General features: G+C 46.7%; 2 protein-coding genes across 3 annotated transcripts in view; both read right to left on the bottom strand.

Annotated features, from left to right (window-relative positions):
- Positions 1–87: 87 nt before the first annotated feature.
- On the bottom strand, positions 88–8598 carry klc2 (kinesin light chain 2). Its single transcript, XM_076973017.1, has 14 exons — positions 8148–8598; positions 6461–6724; positions 5596–5908; positions 5290–5506; positions 4690–4879; positions 4303–4476; positions 3954–4053; positions 3523–3572; positions 3175–3242; positions 2958–3066; positions 2682–2828; positions 2103–2227; positions 1910–1967; positions 88–1683 (listed from the first exon to the last, which is right to left on the bottom strand). Exons 2-14 carry the CDS (start codon positions 6686–6688, stop codon positions 1600–1602), a joined length of 1863 nt encoding a protein of 620 aa, XP_076829132.1. The 5' UTR covers positions 6689–6724; positions 8148–8598; the 3' UTR covers positions 88–1599.
- A 184-nt stretch (positions 8599–8782) lies between these two features.
- LOC143475232 (phosphofurin acidic cluster sorting protein 1-like) overlaps positions 8783–18427 on the bottom strand; it is a 33933-nt gene continuing 24288 nt past the window's right edge. For both annotated transcript variants that reach the window (XM_076973016.1, XM_076973015.1), the window contains exons 14-24: positions 18289–18393; positions 18004–18110; positions 17224–17378; positions 16494–16604; positions 16278–16380; positions 15893–15935; positions 15768–15810; positions 15496–15634; positions 13747–13985; positions 13374–13493; positions 8783–13252 (exon numbers count right to left, since the gene is read on the bottom strand). In XM_076973016.1, coding sequence (XP_076829131.1) covers positions 13134–13252; positions 13374–13493; positions 13747–13985; positions 15496–15634; positions 15768–15810; positions 15893–15935; positions 16278–16380; positions 16494–16604; positions 17224–17378; positions 18004–18110; positions 18289–18393 — 1284 coding nt within the window. In that variant the 3' untranslated portion in view covers positions 8783–13133. The remainder of the gene's footprint in view (positions 13253–13373; positions 13494–13746; positions 13986–15495; positions 15635–15767; positions 15811–15892; positions 15936–16277; positions 16381–16493; positions 16605–17223; positions 17379–18003; positions 18111–18288; positions 18394–18427) is intronic.

Here is an 18427-nt window from a genome sequence, read left to right as displayed (position 1 = left end):
GCCCCACTCCGCTCACACTGCTAGTGGCTGCTGTTCTCAAAACTACACTTGGTCCCCTGTGGTACTTCAGATATATGACCATGGACCTTTTTAGCTTGTTTTTTTTTTTTTTTTTTTACAAGGACAGTGCAAAAGCGTAGCCATTTGTAATAATGCACTGGCTTCCCCCTACTGTCAAGGACAGATGACGACACAGACATTTAGTCCGTTACTCCAGAGACAGAGTGAGTGCACTGGGTCGTGATGACGCTGCAAAATATTTGAATTTCAGTGACATGTTTCAGCAGATTGACAGACGGTTAAAGTCCATATAATTTCATTTAATCAGGAGGAGAAAAAAAAAAACCAAAACAAACAGGGTAACCATGGAAGTTGTGTGTGCGTGTGTGTGTGTGATGACTGGACTAAATAGGTCTGGTCCTGCTCAATCCTGTGAAGCATATTAAACAAGAGGTTAATTATGCTTGCGCTAAATATTACAACTGTGGGCCACAAAGAAACACGTTTACAGCTACAGTCCAGTCTTATCGTAGGACTTTGGACACCTGTGCCATGGAGACACAGGAAAAGACAAACACAAAGGCTTCACAATCGCAAGCTTCAACTGACATTCGACTTCAAAGTTCAGCTTTGTTCTTCTCATCAGACACAGGCCCACACTGCCTTCCTCAGCCCACACTGCCAGATTCACAAAAACAGGGTTTTCTACAGCAATTCCTTCATTTGTAGCTAAATTTGTTTTGCAGTTAATTCAAACGGAAAGATCCACCTCCTCTCTATGTAAACAAAACCCCCTGTGCGCTATTTACAAAGAAGGAAAAACACAAAATAATTTCAATAATTTAAACCTATATATACATAAAATTCAAAAGGCAAAAGTGAGTTTGCACCAGTCACTACAGGTTTTTATCTTTTGTCATTTCATAGTGGAGATGTTTCATTCCTCAGTGCCGTTTCCTGTCATTTTCTGCAGTCTTGTCATCAGGTACATTTGTGTTTCCGTAGCGTTTCACCTTTGTGACTGTATGTGACGTGTGCGTTTGCAGAGTCCATGCCACTAATGCAGTAGACACGTAACATACTTTGATATATATATATATACACATTACGTCCCTAAATAGCATTCTGATTACAACTAATTAAGGTAAAAGGTTTGCAATGATGTATGTTACACTGGGATTCTTGAATGAGATGCTATTCTACAATTTTTTTTTTGTTTGTTTCTTTTTATACCATGCCATGACTAAGTTTCTACGAGTTGTCTCTAATCAGACACCCGGCCCATAAAGCAACATGCTGGAAGGGGGGGTTTCCCGCTCGCAGGTCCGGCCCGGTCTCGGCACCGCCCCAGACCTGATCTGAGGGCGGGAAAGGTTTCTGCTCGCGCGTTGTTCTTCTCTATCAAGTTCAGCATAGTTTCACAGCGAAGCAGACATGGCTACCTGATACGGCACGGGCGACGTCGAATTAAAGACACGTTTTTACTCTAATAAAAATGCTGTAAAGAAAAAACGACTTTGCATGGGGTTGTTCGGATTGAACTTTGTGAGGCAACCAGCCTCTTGGGCACTCTCGCCTTTCCCAGCCCAAGCTCACTATCTAACCAATCAGGGAGCTGCGCCTTGTGAGGTCCACATTGCTGGCACTCAGTCCTCTGCATTCCGATAGGCCACTGTTTGCTTCCTGAAAAAGAAAAGAAAGGATGTTAATTTTCAGTCAAGCTCGTACAGGGCAAGTTAATAGCTGACGTAGTATATTAACAAACACGTCTTATTGTGTGAACTCTCAATGTTTATGGTACAAATTAGCAGAACTTATGTAAAACATGCCTTGAAATATATCAAACCCATTACAATTTATATTAGACTTTTAAGGCAGGTGTGCATCTACGCACACCATCTTCACGCACCTGTGAGGTCTCCTCCGTGCTCTTGTTGAGGAAGTTCAGAGAGCTTGCCCTCTTCATCCTTAAATATAAAAACAAGAGTTTTCGTTCAAAGCTAGCGCCAAGAACCGTCTCGGTGGATGCAGACCGCCGTGGGCAGCGTGGGCCACGTGGGCCACGTGAGCCGCGTGGGAAGCGTGAGCTGCTCCTCACTCACCCTGGGTTGCGTGGCTCCTGGGGGCCGCTGCCCTGCAGTTTCTTCACCAGCATCTCGCTGCTGCGACGCAGAGCGTCCCGTATCTTCCCGAAGGAGCCGCTCCGACGCAGAGCGCCACTCCCGTCCTGCAGGGGGCAGCAGAGCCAGCATCACACACAGCCGCCCATCCCAGAGAACAGCCGATCCCTCCCTCATGACCACCACTACGAACCAGGACCACTGAGCCCTGTGTGAGCGTGAAGCAGCTACACAATAGACGATCTGAAGGGCACTGGTCCGTGACAAGGTTACACAATATGCCAGAGGCCAAATTGCTTTGTTGCATTTCCAGGGAAGACTACAGTTATGTCTCCACTGAACCATGAGTGCTGGAGGTGGAAGCTAACCAGAGTTCCTCTTTAAGCTTCATGTCACTGGAGCCCATTGGAATACAACTTTATATGGTCAAATTAAATGAAAAAAAAACAATACGAATAATAATAAAGAATAATGTATGAACCTATGGTATATATATAAACAATTTTATTTAGTACATAATGTATACGGAAGATAATACAAGTGGAGGGTCGATGTACAAACCCCAGTCCACTCTGCCTCATCCACCTCCGAGTCCCCACGTTGGCCGCCAGGGCCGTTCTGACCCTCCCTGCACGGGCGCCGGTCTCCACCGGGGGCGCCGTCCTTGAGCAGCTCCACTACTTTACTTTGGTTAATCGCATCTATGCCCTACACATAAGAGGAGGGTGGGGGGGGTTTTAGTGAGAGACGGACACGCACAAGTTTTTGAAACACTTCCTGCCCGTCTGAAGCTGCGGCGTGCAGCCGTGGTGGTACCGTCTGAAGGTCCGGTGGTACCTGTTTGCGGTTCCTGGTGGCACACTCCTCCAGGGTCTCGGCTGCCTCCAGCTTGCCCTGACGTCGGTACAGCGCCCCCAGGCTGCGCAGGGTGTTGGTGACCGTGGGGCTGCACGCAGCAGATGAACCACATAAGCATACATCACCTCACCCAGTACACAGAACCGCTGGAACCGTAGTCATGTGGAGAACACCTGAACTCCAGAGAACTACACACCTGTCCACTTTGCAGGCCTTGTACCAGCTGCCGTACTCTCCATAGGGGCCCGAGTCCTTCTTCTTACCCTGGAGGAGAAGGCAAACACGGACGTTTCTCAGACTAGATGTCCTGCACATCTCCAACTGCTGGCCAAACTCATCAGCCTCTGTGTGAAGCTCCAGTACTGAGGACTCTCACACAGCCCTGCACAGATCAGAGCATCCACCAATTCAAGGCTGAGGGGTTTTCATACTCAGATACTCTACAGAACAGGAGAATGCTGCGGTCCTTCAGGCCTGGAGATGAACTCTGGAGTTCAGTGGAGACGAGAGGCCCCATTAACATTAGAGCACCCATTAACTCTACCTTGCTCTCCTCTCTCTCCTCCGCATGCATCCAGATGGGCTTGTTGTCATCTGCAGAGAAACAGCACCAACAGCACAATTTATCCAGTTATTCATATGAGTGTTTGATCTATAAACATAATATTTATATCTAATGTAATATTTTTTGCAGACTTGTATAACATGTTTATCCATAAAGACTTCAGTCATGTGTACCACATCAACCCCTCATCCTGCTGTAATGAGCTTGAGGTTTAGTTTGCCAGTCTAAACTAAATGTCCAAGTTTTCTACAGGCCAGATCTGCACATTACAGCAGGCAAGATCAGGCCTGACCCCAATCCTCCTGGGAACCACTACAAGCTCGTCTTTCACTACCACAGCTCTCTCTCTCTCGCTCCCTCCCTCCCTCTCTCTCTCCTGTGTGTATGTGCACAAAGTGGAGAGGCCGTACTGTTGACCGATCCGAACTGCTTCTCGTGTGCGCGGGTCAGAATCTCCTTGTAGAGGGCCTCAGCATCCGTGAACTTGCCCTGCTTCAGGTAGCAGGTGGCCTGGGTGGGGCAGGAGAGGAACGGGGCTGAGAACACACACACACTTCATCGAGCGCTGCAGTTTTAGACGCAGCACCCGTATCAAGTGCACGCTTGGCAAGATCACACACTGCACTGTTCTGGACTGCAGTTTCAGCCTGTAAGAAGACACGATCCACTGCAGGTCCTGGAGGGCCGCGTGAAGGAGATCAGTTTGACGTGAACATCCGATCTCACGCTGAAGGTCTGAAGTGTGAAGAGCGCCCTCACCAGGTTGTTCTTGGTCTTGGCCACGTTGGGGTCGTCGGCGCCCAGCTTGCCCTCGTAGATCTCCAGGGCGCGGCGGTAGTAGTACTCCACCTCCTCGTACTTGCCCTGGTTCTGACACAGCAGGGCCAGGTTGTTCAGCTGCTTGGCCACGTCTGGGTGGAACTTCCCCAACACCTGCCAATCACACGCGCACGTGCGTGAAGACCTAACCGGGTCACGTTACATCCTTCAGCTGCTGCACACATCACCATTGATGCCAGGTGCCCAGTGTGTGTGTTGTGTAACTGTTAAACCACAGCACTGCACACACACAGCCCTGACAACATCCACTCAGACCTGAACCCTGCAGTCTATCTGATCCCAGCCTCTCTCACGGATCCCACACACCTTCTCCCTGATCTCCAGCGCCCTCTTGCACAAGGGCTCCGCCTCCTTGTATTTGCCCCGCTTGCCGTAGAGCACGGCCAGGTTGTTGAGGGTGGCGGCCACGGCCGGGTGGTCCTTCCCCAGGGTCTTCTCCCTGATGGCCAGGGCGTCGTTCAGCAGGTGGGCTGCCTCTTTGTACTTATTCTGGTCCCTATGCGGAGCAGAGCGGATACGTAACCCTTGAGCTCTGGGTGATTCAGCATATGAATAAACATTAAAATGCATTTAATTAGCATTGCATGTTGTAGCTGTCTTATTTGAACATAACTAAAAATGACCCATGTGTAACGTGAGTCTATGCAGGCACACTGTTGTGAGCACGACGGCTACACCACACCAGACACGTGTATGTTCAAGCAGGCCAACTCATCTGACATTTCCAACAATATCACAAACTGTGAACGTGAACATGACCCCAACGTTACATCACGATGCATCCGCGGCCCATCAGCCTGTTTTTGGTAATCCTGTGAGTCATATACTGCAAACGTGATATGAAATGTGGATCAGCCAGCACAGCGGGCCCACCACCGACCCAACACCGAACCTTCCCGGACTGACCTGTAGACGAGGGCGAGGATGTTGAGCATGGTGGCCACGTCGGGGTGGTCGTGGCCCGAGGTCTTCTCCAGGTCCTCCAGCGCCTGCTTGCAGAGGGGCACGGCCACCTCGTACCTGCCCTGCGAGGCGTACTGGATCACCAGGTTGTGCAGGGTGCGGAGGCGGGCCGGGATCTCGTACCCGCCCTGCTGGGCCGCCGCCTCGCCGCTGGGCTGGGCTGGGGTTAGAATCAGATCACCGAAGATTACAGGGAGATTCCTCGAGATGTCTACATCTTTATTAACGCAGCTAGCTGTCGCCCCTTACCCGGACCCTGGTCATCGTCGTTGGGGAACAGGTCGTCCAGGCTGTCCTTGTCCCGGTCCTTGTCGGCGGGCTTGTCGTCCGCCGGCGAGGAGCCGTCGTCGTCCAGTTTGCGGATCTGGGTCATGAACTCCAGGTGTTTCTTCTCCTCCTCCAGCTGGGCCACGCTCTGCTCGCTCTTCTGCAGCTTGTGCTGCGTGTTGGCCAGCTCGTCACGCAGCCACTGGTTCTCCTGGCACAGACGCCGCACCTGGGCACGCAGCTTCTGCTTCTCCGACTCCACCGCGCTCAGGTGGCCCGACAGCGCGATCAGCACCTGGCCGGCCAATCAGGGAGGGGCGCGATTCCGCAAAACAAACAAAAACAAACTTCAGTTGCAAGCTCAGGCGCCCACTTTTGTGGACTCTAAAGTCATCATGGTAGTTCCCACCTATAAGCTAGCTAGCTCTCCCCTGTCAGACAACAGCTGGGGAAGCACACCCCCCCACCCACACACAACACCAGACATAACAACATATCTCAGAGTTACTGCTCACATGCAGCAAAAGTGCCAACTGCCCTTAACTGCAGCCAGGAGAGACGCCCACGACTGGGTGTTACTCGCTGACAGGAGACGGAGTAAACGGAGACAACTGGCTGTGTTGGAGCTGCAGCTATGGGTGACTGTGGCATAATCTGAGCGAACGTGGGACAGGGGGACAAGCGCCGGTCTGTTGTGTCACTCAGGAGGGACGGCAGCTCCTCGTCCTCCTGACGGAGGCTGGATTTACTCCACCTTTCCCCTGGCTCCCACCTCTCTCCACCCACAGCAGACAGAGAAGGTCAAACGCTGGCTGGAGGACCGTGGTGTGGCGGTGGGACTGGTTACCTGTGCCTCCCCCAGGCCCAGCTCGATGGCCTCCAGGCTCTTGCGGAGCAGGCCAGATTTCTCCTGTGCGGCGGGCGGCTGGGCACACTCCAGCAGGGAGCTGAGGAGCTGGGCGTGCTCACCACGCAGCGTCTCCAGGCCCTGCATCACGGCCTTGGTGTTCAGCACGATCTCGTCCTGCGTGAGCCGCTCCAGGGTCTCCTCCCGCGGGTACACCATGGTGGACATCTCGGCTTACTCTCACTAACACTCGCTGGGGGAGAACTGGGACAGAAAACCACAGGAAGAAAAAGCAATGAACATTCCCTGAATGTAGTTTGCTATTTCTATGTTGCTTATATTGGGATCACTGTGTAACTTAACCTTGAAGGCTTTTTAAAAGCCTTGTGGATATTAACCTAATGCAGACTTTTTAAATTAATTTTAAATGTTTTCCATCTCTGACATAATTCACATAAGCACCAAGCATATCAGAGTGTCATCGCACATGTAGGAGAATCAAATGTAACGTAATATCAGGAGAAGCAGCACTCTCTCTGTGAAACGTAACGTGTGTATGTCAGGGCTCCATTAGTGACTGTGCTACATTACTGTCCTTCACTGAGTGATTATTGCACTTCAGGTCTAATAAGTCGATCTCTGGAACACCTCAATAAGACACTCGGCGCATGATTTGACCCCCGAGCCTTCCATGCCGACACTCACAACACACGAACACACTACTGAGCACAACGTGTGTGCAGTAGATAACCATAATGTGACCATAACGCCTCTTCAGTCCAGCCACCAACACACAGACGACCTGCTCTCTCCTGTGAAGGTTTCATTTCATCCTCACCTGAGCTTCCCCTCCCTGGCCGCCAGGTGGCGCCACCCCGCCCTGCCCCCCCCTCCCCCGTCCCGTGTATTCACTGCAATGCAGCAAGATGAGGAAGACCGTCCGTCCAGAACGTCCCAGAGCCCGTAGCGAGATGCGGAACCGTTGATACCGGGTCAATCGTTCAAGCATCTCAGTACTACGAACTGAACCCATCAGCTAAGATGAACGTACACGTGATTACCTACAGCAGATCAAGGTGACACGGACAAACTAACGTCAATATCGCAAAGCACAGCATTATATCTAGACGTGGTAATGGGTGGCCAGTTAACTGGGTTAGTTTAATAGTTCTTCATGAAATGTGTGACTGTGAAAGCTGAATAAAACCCAAAAGGTCCGAGGCGGTTATAGGAGAACACACAGGACACCATGACGGGCTGAGCTACATCAGTCACGCCACAACCCGGTCGCCAACACAACCCTCCCCGTGTTTATTAGTTAAAGCTGGCTACATCACCCAGTTTAAGCTACATACCCCACCCGTGTTTGAGTTACACACAGGCGGACACATGTCGGACACATATCGGACGGTTAAGTCCAGGCGCCGACCGGCCGGTCACTGTTTTTAGCCTCGAGCTAGCCGAGCGACCAGCGTCTCGAGCGCGAGACAAAGCCCGCGACGCCTCGCGCGCACAACTGTCAGTCCGTCGCCACAGCAACTAACGGTATTAACGGCCGAGAGCCTCGCTGGCAAAATCGACGCGTCGACTCGAATTTACACAGAAAACGACCAAGTTACACACGTTAAAAATAACGTATTTCCACGATAAACGACCGAGTTAACAGCGTTTCATTCAAACATCTTACCTTCTCCGCCGACACTGTCGTCAGTGTTTTGAGTTCAAGTAGTTAAAGGTGAAGAATCCACTAGACTCGTATTTAAATATGTGGTTAAAATAAAAAATAATCGCAGTTCTTCCAGACGACTAGCCAAACGGCTGCTAGTTGAAATCAAATCCGTTAGCTGAAGTCGCTAATTACAACCGAAGCATCCTAGCCAGGTACGCTAGCGAAAACGACTAGCAGTGATGGACCGGTCGCCGGTTGGGTGAACCTACACCGATTAATTTATATCACCGGCTTGCCCAGCGCACAAAAAGAGCACATCTCGGCGGAAACCTGGCCGTTATTTATTCATCGTATGACGGATACGAATAATCGTAGCTAGCCACCCCAGAACCTTCTCCAAGTCATACGGGTGACAGCTGCAATGTGAAAATGGCTGTTGTGTCAGCGCTGCTCCCGGGAGCCACAGGCCTCGCCCGCCGCGGGGACGTCATCTCCACCCGGGGGGGGGGGGGGGGGGGGGGGGGTGTTTTCAGGAAAAATGTGGTAATTTTTTTTAGGTAAATTACTAAAAACGTTCATCCAAACCTTTAGCTAATGACCAAGTGTGTTGTTTGTTTGAAGCGAACAGTAAAAAACACTATAAGAAGGGAGAGTACAAATAAAAGTGTTTATTAAAAAAAGACCACTTTTTGATCCCACACATTACCCCACTGACAGCTCAATCATGAAAAAAAAAGCAATACTACAAAACACTGAATTGAAAAAAAATATACAAACAAAAAATACCCAAGAACTAGATTCATATTACAAGCACTTAAGATATGTACAAGCACTGTTACTTTTTGATATAGGCAAAAGGCAACGGACTGAAAACTACTAAACCAAAACAGTGCATGTGCAAAAATACTCTTCATCCACAAGCTTGGTTTCTCCATCTAGCAAGAAGTTCGTGCCAAATGTCAGAGTGCTATTCTACCAGACTCCTCCTCTGAGCCTTGGGATTAACTTTTGCAAGAATTCAGAAAACAAAAGCTTGTGGAATTCAAGACAAGAATTCTCTCTATTATGAGGAAATTCAAAGACTCTTAGGGCCAGATTTACTAAAGCAGCAGACACATAATGATTAATTTTATGGATCAGTTATTATGACAAACTTCATTCCCAATAACTGGTTTTGCAGTTTCTGACAAATTCCATGAATGGTAACAACTTTAGGAAATCAGGCCCATATGCTGGAGTGAAGAGTAAAAAATAATAATACAATTGCTTTACAAAGTATTAGTTTTCAATCAGTGTGCAAGGAATTTGCTCAGTAAGGACAGTAAAACATTGACATCACACAAAACACAGACACAATGACTGGTCCAGGAATCATGACAGACTGAACAGCACTAAAGGGTTTTAAGCATGCGCTGTTCACACCCAGATCACCAGGAGACGGTTCAGAATGAGACAGCATTGCAACTTCAAATTGAACAAATCTCATCTCAGTCTCTGTTAGAATGACGTCGCGTTTAAATGAGTGATGTTGCGGGGAGGGGGAGCGTCTATATTTGTGACGATTCCTATTAGATGAGCAATACTACATGTCCTGGGTCTTACACTTTAACTGGTACAGAACAGGCTAGCTAGAACCTTCTGATACTCACCATCATCTCTGGACTCATATTCAGCATATTAAAAATCAATAAAAGGGAATAAAAGTGTAACAACTCCAATTAACGAGATTGTTTGAAATATGGGTCAGGCTACATTGGAGAACTTCGAATATCTGTGAGCATGAGCTTTGATACATCGGGACAGCATCACTTAAAGGTGATCACTGCTGAAAAAGTTTTGCACAAAGAGCCACTGCTTACAGCACACAATCATTGCACAAGAAAGGCTACCAGGTTCTTTGATGGATCTTTTCTGGAGATTCAAGGTTTAATTCTGCATAAAAGGGAAAGATAGCAGGCACCCAGAAGGAATTATTGATGGTCTGCTCTACTTCAAGAGCTGATCAAAGATCCCCAAGACACTAAGCACTTGAGACACTTGAGGCAGGGTCTGATGAAGCTCCGCCCCCTGGTAGCTGCTGTGACGCAGTGTGTCAAAGTCATGATACAAGTAACACACCCAGAACAGGGCAGCGGTCTAATCCTGGGCGCTATGCCTGAGTGCCTACATAGCAAATTCTGGATAAAGACTATGAACTGCTCATTCCAAGTTTTCCTTTAGTTGTTGCTATTTTGTGAGTTATATCAGTACGAAGTGTTAAAAAGTGCTGTGCTATGGAAGATTTAGTAGCATGTTGGCAAGCTCTTTATGCAAAACTGTTTATGCAAAACAAGCATAATTTAAAACATAAAAAAAAAAACAATTGTTAACATCCACTCTAGGAATAAGCGTTCAAAGAAATATTGCAGTTGTCCCATTTGGACTGTAACAAAACTTTGTTAATACTTTTTGCCACACAAAAAAATTCCAAGGATTGGATCTTTGTATCCGATTCAAAAACCTTCAGGACTTAGAATGTGATAGACGAACACAGAGACCCCATAAAATACCACAAATTTTTTTGTACACTGCTGTAGTTTTTGCTGCATTTAAATGGGTGGAGAAGTCCTTATTTGCATGTCATTTCCATAAGAAACAACCCATTGGAAAGTCACAAGCTTAGCCAACCACAGGTCTCATGTAGCCTTGTGTCTTGGTACAGGGTACCAAGGTAGGTATACTGCTAAAAATATACACCACTAAAATTCAGTGACCACTGAAATTAACACATGCTCACACAAAACCAACACTCATATCACTCTTACAGTGGCACAACATTATTTATAGATATTTTGTTTTTAATAACCTAATTTCATACACTAAATTCTTTGTCACCTTAACACCAACAAATATACCTCACATAAGTCTTAGACAAAAATATAACAACACTTCAGTAGAAGCTGCCTGTTTCTACAACTATGTAGCAGCTTAGCAAGTAAAGGGCGATAGTAGCTCATACACTCTGATTTAGGATCAGCACCAGCTCATAGCTCTTCATGTGAAAGACTCCAATTGTGAGCGGCAACCTGATGCCAGATCTGCTCTTTGAAAAGCGTTCCTTAGAGTTTAATATGCAATTCCTGATAGTGAGGAAAGTTTTAGTCGTTTTAGAGGACATTACTCAGAACCACAATAGGTGGACAAACCGTGCTTGAAGAAAATTAGCGATCACTTCCTCATAAGGAAGAAAGCAAAAAGATAATACGGCAGAATTACATCTCAATATCGGGGTGCATCGTTTCTTTTACATGATACATTTTCGAAGCACAGAGGAAGGTACTTCATGACTAAAATGTGTTAATTTTTAGATTATATCCATGCCTTTGCTGCAACATTTTTCTATACTTATTTTAAAAGGGAGAAATTAGTTTCCTTATTTTAAGCCACATAACCTTGGTTCTGAGGACAATAGCCCCATCATCACTACAACAGAGGAGGGGTAGAGTTTGGCTTTGGCTCTAAGCCAGCACGCTCTGACTGAGGTAATCAAATACAAATGAAATCCGAGAGTCCAAAGGTTATGGGCTCTAATATTTTTTGCCAGAATGTGTAGGACACAATAAACAAAATATGAGATGGAAGTTTAAACAGACCTTGCTTTGGATACCAAACAATGACAGTGGGAACAAACATACTTAACCTATGGATAAAGGATAAACTGTGAATTTGGTTTGGAATATCCCTTTAAAGACATAGTTTACACAAGCAATGATAGCATACTACCTGGCAAAGAGTTGCTTCATTTATTGAGAACTCTCTCTTTAAGGGTAATTTCCTAACCTCCAACAAAATAGTACTGTGAAAGAAAATGTGTTTGAGTAAGTTAATGTAAATTACGTGCATAGCTTTCCACAGGGTTCCAGCCCTAAACTTCATACTTAACTACCCAAGTCTACTGAAGAATGCTGAAAAACACAGTGTCAACTGACAATTAGTCACATGTTGATAACAAGCATGGGTTTTCTTTTATCTCCATATGAGTGAAATTCACGTCAACCTAGAGTAAAAATTCATATGAAGCCAACTTTCCTTATTACCACTGAAAGGACAACTAAGCTCTATGGAACACCAGTCAGTTTTACTACAACCATGTTGGTGTCTTGGTGTGACCGCTGGATGGTGATAAGTTTACATTCAGATTGGCCAATGTGATCTTTGGAGATATGGTTTATGAAGGAAAATAAAATAAACAATAAAACCTTTACTTGAGCTACATACAAGTTCTTAAAAGGACACTTTTTGATGTACTCGTATTAGAACCAAATAGTTAAAAGCTCCTACAAGACCAAACTTGTGTATAAAATAAAGGAAAAACGCTGACAGAAGAAGCCCGTGGATACAGCAACCACTTCACTGCTAAAATGGACAAACTCTGTGTCATCAAGTTTCTACATACTAAACCAAAAAAATAAGTTTCAGGTAACTAATAGTAACTGCACGGTTAGCACAGCTGATCACATGCACAGGTACATATACTGCATAACAACACGACTTCTACTAGTGGATGGTGGGTGATGTAGACATGCAGATCGGAGTTTAACGGTGTTTGTTGACTCCACCAAAACACAGATAGTGAGGCCAATCATGTTCAAGAGTGCACAGCATCAATGAGGTTAAAGGTCATGTTAAGGGCCATCTTTTTTGGAATTCTGCTTTGTCATGCTGTCAGACAGTAATGTGACTTGTTGGTAGACTGCAGGTCTCCCATTTTGTGCTTGTAATGCTCACAACTCGTGCTCTTTGACCTTTCAATAAATAAAAGTGACTAGCGCCATCAAAAGTACATCTCAGCCCCTTACACAAGCCCTGCAACGCCACCTACCCCCAATCAGAGCATCATTTAGGGGAGGGTTCCTCCTCACAACTCCGCTACAATTGGCTAGCAATTCCGACTGTCAGGAGCCGTGTGCAATAGGGCGAAGGCTGCTGAGTGAGGGGGAGGAGTTAGAGGATGAGTGGGCAGTCTTAGGAGGGCGGTTTGCTGTAGCCAAACAGTCCGACCGGGAGGTACTTGACATGAGTCGGCCACTGGGCGGCCAGCTGGAAGAACTTCACGTCGTTCCATTCCACACCATCGATGGACACTAAGAACGAGAACAGGAACAGATTGTGACGAAAAGACCTGTGACCATGTTGGGGGTTTGGAGGTCAGTACTGGGTGTCGGGCCCAGTTCAGGGGTCGGGCGGTTCTGTGGTCTGCAGTACCTTTCAGGATGGTCTGCTGCTGCTTGGCTGAACAGATGAGTCTACTGATTCCCTCGATCACCTGACTCTTGGAGTCCACCTCTTTCTCTTTAGGCTTCTTGCCCAGGAAGATGGTCGGAACTACAGAAATGGTGCAAAGTGGAAATGAACGGACTGCCGTCACGAAACGCAGGTTGTGGAGCTGAAAGCATGACTTGATAATTATCATTTAATATTAAGATATTCATGCAACATCTCTGTTCAATGTCTCATTTATTTCTCGTGTTGCTCGTCTGCAGTCCTCAGCCGAGTTTCTGCCATTCTCACGAGTTTCCGTGTAGTTCTCACCAACAGCAAATGCATCAACAACACGTTTGTTCCCCCCTCCCCTCACCTTTCTTGTTCTTCTCTTTTGTGACCACCATCATGGACATGGTGGTGACGGACGCGTGTGGATCGTTGGCGCCCCCTCCTGGCAGGCGGCTGACCTGCAGGGACCTGAAGGCGCTTTTCAGGGTGTTCTTACAGCCTGTGTCTCTCCTCTCGCCCTCACGACGCCTCTCCGCCAGAGACGCCAGCCAGTAGTCCACCTGCAGCCCGATGGCGTCCACGCCGTGGGACATGCTGGGGCTCCTACGAGACACGTGCACACCCAGAGAACAATTCACAACATGTTGCCATACACATATTTGCTACTGAAATGTTTTACATCAAATGAATCTTTTCAAAGATGATTATCTGCACTTGTTTTCACTTTCTTGCAACCAAATTGGGCTTCTGTGTAGCATTAAAATAGTTCTGTGACATTTAGAAGTAATTTGGTGCTGCTTAAAACATTGAGCAACACAAGAGCTCCACTTAACACAGCTCTAAAGCTGCTAAGCTCACTTTAAAACATTTTAAGTGTACGTTTTCAGAATGAGGATTATTCAAAATTCTTGGAACCTTTCAATGGACGTGTTAATATTAATTGTGGGAACATAAAACAATTAAAGATCCATCATTGAATAAATGGTCTGTAAATGAGCGTTTTTCTGCTCATATCTGAACATGCATTTCTCAGCTTTAGTATTCCACATCTGTTCTCACCTCAGCCAATCAGGAGAGGCGGACTGTTCCGTTAGGGTAGTCTTAGGACAGAGCAAGATCTAGTGGTCTCAGCTTCCTTCAAACTGCTTAATGATGAAATTACCCTCCTTCATTACCCCCCCTGGGCACTTAGAGCCCTCTGTTCTGTAATCAGCCCAGACTGCTTCATCTGCGATTAGCCCAGACTTGCGTTATTGTTTTCTAAAGCTAGTTGGTGTGAGAAAGTAGTTCAGCTGTCCAACTTCACGAAATGTCATGACACTAACGGCTCTGCTCGTTTCACCTTGGGAAAATTTACATTCAGAATCTTCAGTGGTTATTTAGCAAGATCAAATTTCTTCTTTCATGCAGCAACAAACTTCCAGATATGATAGAAATAAATTAATAACACACAAACAATTGTGTTCTAGTGAGATGAAAGTTAGTGTTCATATTAGTTTGGGAAGGGGGGGGGGGTTCAAGAACACCCACCACGTCAAGGGATAGAATGACTAAAGACTAAAGGAATGAAGGGAGGAATGTCGTTGCTCAGAGCTCGCGGTGGAAAGGTATCATTCATCTCTTAAGTCATGTCCACCAGTAGAAAGGACAGGCTGGGAAAACCAGGCAAAATGCTTTAATTAACGTTGTCAGTCCACTTTAATGGAAACTGCTTTCATGGTTTTATACACTGTAAAAGGTGTCGTTCCCCTGTGTCATTCTACCGTGTCATTCTACTGCATGGGTGTACTTTAAAGTTTTAATTGAATTTTTACCGCTGCTAGTTATATCACTCAACACTTTACTGTACGCACATGCTTCTGTATTTAATGTAGGTAGACATATGTACAGTGGCATACATGTTTAAATTCAGATTTGTCTAATATAATATTCCGATGTCTAATATATTCAGATCTGTAATTCTTATGTATATAGTCTTCAATTTAAAATGATAAAATGTTAATATATTATTTAATACATATATTATTTAATGTCGGCAGTGAAGCCCAAGGGTTTCAAAGCCAGTGATCGTAGTGCGAGTTGTGTGAATGTCTGAGGACAGATGCACACTCACCCCTGCAGGGCCAGCACTGCCCCCATGGAGGGGGAGGAGGGGGGCGTGGCCGTCTCTTTAAGATTCGCCGGAGAGCCGTGAGAGGGCGGCGACGTGGAGGGGACGGACAAATTTACAGACACGCCCTCTTCGGCATCGCCTAGGACACGCGGCATCATGGGAACATCACATGAACGTCACACATGGTCATTTACTTCACTGAAAAAAGTTCCTATGTTTCGTAAAGATTTTGTAAAGGAGTGAACAGGTTACCACAGCGACCGTGCACCGACCTGTAGATGTCTGACCCGGCTCGATCAGGCCCACTTTCACAACCTGTAAAACATTTCAGTGTCAATTCCGCTGTTTGCATCCGTGATTGTACAACTGCATCATAAAATTTCAAACTGTTACTTACACCAATAAAAGGGATAAACTTCTGATAGGAATCTTCATCCCGCCTGTCGGAGTGAAGGAGGAAACGCGTCAATCAAACCATCATAAAACTGATTTATCAAACAAATACAAATAAACAAGGCACAGGGAACGTGTGGGGACGGTCATCTGTGTGCTGACACACTCCTTGCTGTAGAGATTAAATATTTCCGACACAGATGATCATGTATTTGCTTCACTGAAAGATTAAGAAGGATTATATGTAAACCGGAGATGAGGTAGAGCCCAGGTAGGGGTGTGTGTGCGTGTGTGTGTGTGTATGTGTGTGTGTGTGTGTGTGCGTGCGTGCGTGCGGTCTCCAGCTGGGAAGCTCCTGTTAGGTGGATGTGTGCCGAGTGTCCACTCACGTTCTGGGCTTGCATGTCAGCATGGCCTCTGCGACCGGGAGCTGGTGGGTGAGTGTGACTCCACTGATGTACTGAGCTATACGTCCGGCCACGTCCAACACATCTACACACAGAGAGAGAGAGAGAGAGAGGGAGGAGAGGGGGAGACATGAGTCAGCATGTGAGTCCGTGTGCACACGCACATTTAGAGTTTGACCCACTTGTGAGTCACTGTACCTGACTGTGGAGGTTCAGGGCGACTGAACAACTCTCTCCACGCTCCGTCCAGGAAGACGGAACAATATCGGTTGTCAAGGGCACCCAGATGCTTAGCAACAGGGTGGGAGCCTGGATACACAGAAGTGAGTGGAAGCGTTAGCAGGTAAACTAACTAAAATTATTATGTGCAATTCAAGTTATGAGCAAATTCAAATAGACTACCAAGATTTACTGTCAAAATTAATCTGATGATGAGAATGTGGTAAACACACATTTTTTTTTCTTTCTCTCCAATTTTTTCATTTGGGAAAAAAAACACTTGCATCCAATCACAACAATACAGTCCACCTTTCCCATTTTTTTGAAACAATATATCCCATATACCCCTCCCCCCCAAAAAAATAAATAAATAAATAAAATCAATTTTAAGAAAAAGTAACAAACAAAGAACAACCCCCCACCCAAGCCGCCCCGCTCGGCTCACCACAACCAGCAAACGTTAATGGCTGTTTATGCTAGATGAAAAGATATAAAAGAGAAAAGAAAAAACGAGCACACAAAACTAGTTCGGTAGTACATCCAAATTCTTGAAATAGGAGATGAACGACTGCCATTTATTGTAAAATTTGGCAGTACATCCTCTCAACGTAAACACACATTTTTAACGAGTGGATTGAAGTCATTAGAAGTCTAGAGAAGCCAGTAGATGAGTCAGAGGTCAGAGGTCAGAGCCCTGGGGTCAACTCACCAAGGGGAACCACCAGGAAGCGCATGTGGTTCAGCCAATCAGACGTCTTACTGGCCAGCTGGCTGACGAAGAAGTGCAGGATGGCGCCCAGGTAGCTCTGAGCCCCCACAACCACCACCTTGACGGGCCGCGGCATGGAGGAGTTACAGTTACAGCTGGGGGGGGGGGGACAAAATGTCATTACTGGCTTTAAATGGCAGGGTTAGCCTGTGAGGAAGAGTTGGGGTTAGTGTGTGAGGAAGAGTTGGGGTTAGTGTGTGAGGAAGAGTTGGGGTTGGCCTGTGAGGAAGAGTTGGGGTTGGCCTGTGAGGAAGAGTTGGGGTTGGCCTGTGAGGAAGAGTTGGGGTTGGCCTGTGAGGAAGAGTTGGGGTTAGTGTGTGAGGAAGAGTTGGGGTTAGTGTGTGAGGAAGAGTTGGGGTTAATGTGTGAGGACGAGTTGGGGTTAATGTGTGAGGACGAGTTGGGGTTAGTGTGTGAGGACGAGTTGGGGTTAGTGTGTGAGGACGAGTTGGGGTTAGTGTGTGAGGAAGAGTTGGGGTTAGTGTGTGAGGAAGAGTTGGGGTTAGCGTGTGAGGAAGAGTTGGGGTTAGCGTGTGAGGAAGAGTTGGGGTTAGTGTGTGAGGAAGAGTTGGGGTTAATGTGTGAGGAAGAGTTGGGGTTAGTGTGTGAGGAAGAGTTGGGGTTAGTGTGTGAGGAAGAGTTGGGGTTAGTGTGTGAGGAAGAGTTGGGGTTGGCCTGTGAGGAAGAGTTGGGGTTAGTGTGTTTGGGTGGATCACTCACAACTTTTGTATGCGTGTGAGCACAGCAGAGAGCACAGCCTGGATCTCTGCAGCTGAACACGTACACACCACCGGCTGCTTATGGGCCTGCAGCTGCTCTGTAACATACTACACACACACACACACACACACACACACACACACACACACACATACTAAAGTAAGTAAACACACTAAAAAGTTTGCCCTATCCCAGAGCACAGTGGTCTATTACAAGGCCTGTGTAATTAGAGCATTAAAGTGCATTTAGTATAACACACACACACACACACACACACGTACGTACCTGGCCTTGCCAGTCATTGCCATTGACAAGGATGAGGCTCTCAGGTAGTGCAGAATCAGACAACAAAATCTGATTCAACTGATCATACACAGCTTTCCTAAGGACCTACACACACACACACACACACACACACACACAC

This window comes from Brachyhypopomus gauderio, chromosome 14, assembly GCF_052324685.1.
Source record: "Brachyhypopomus gauderio isolate BG-103 chromosome 14, BGAUD_0.2, whole genome shotgun sequence".
Classification (NCBI taxonomy): Eukaryota; Metazoa; Chordata; class Actinopteri; order Gymnotiformes; family Hypopomidae; genus Brachyhypopomus; species Brachyhypopomus gauderio.
The sequence above is the reverse complement of the archived record's forward strand: the minus strand, read 5'-3'. Positions and strand labels throughout refer to the sequence as shown.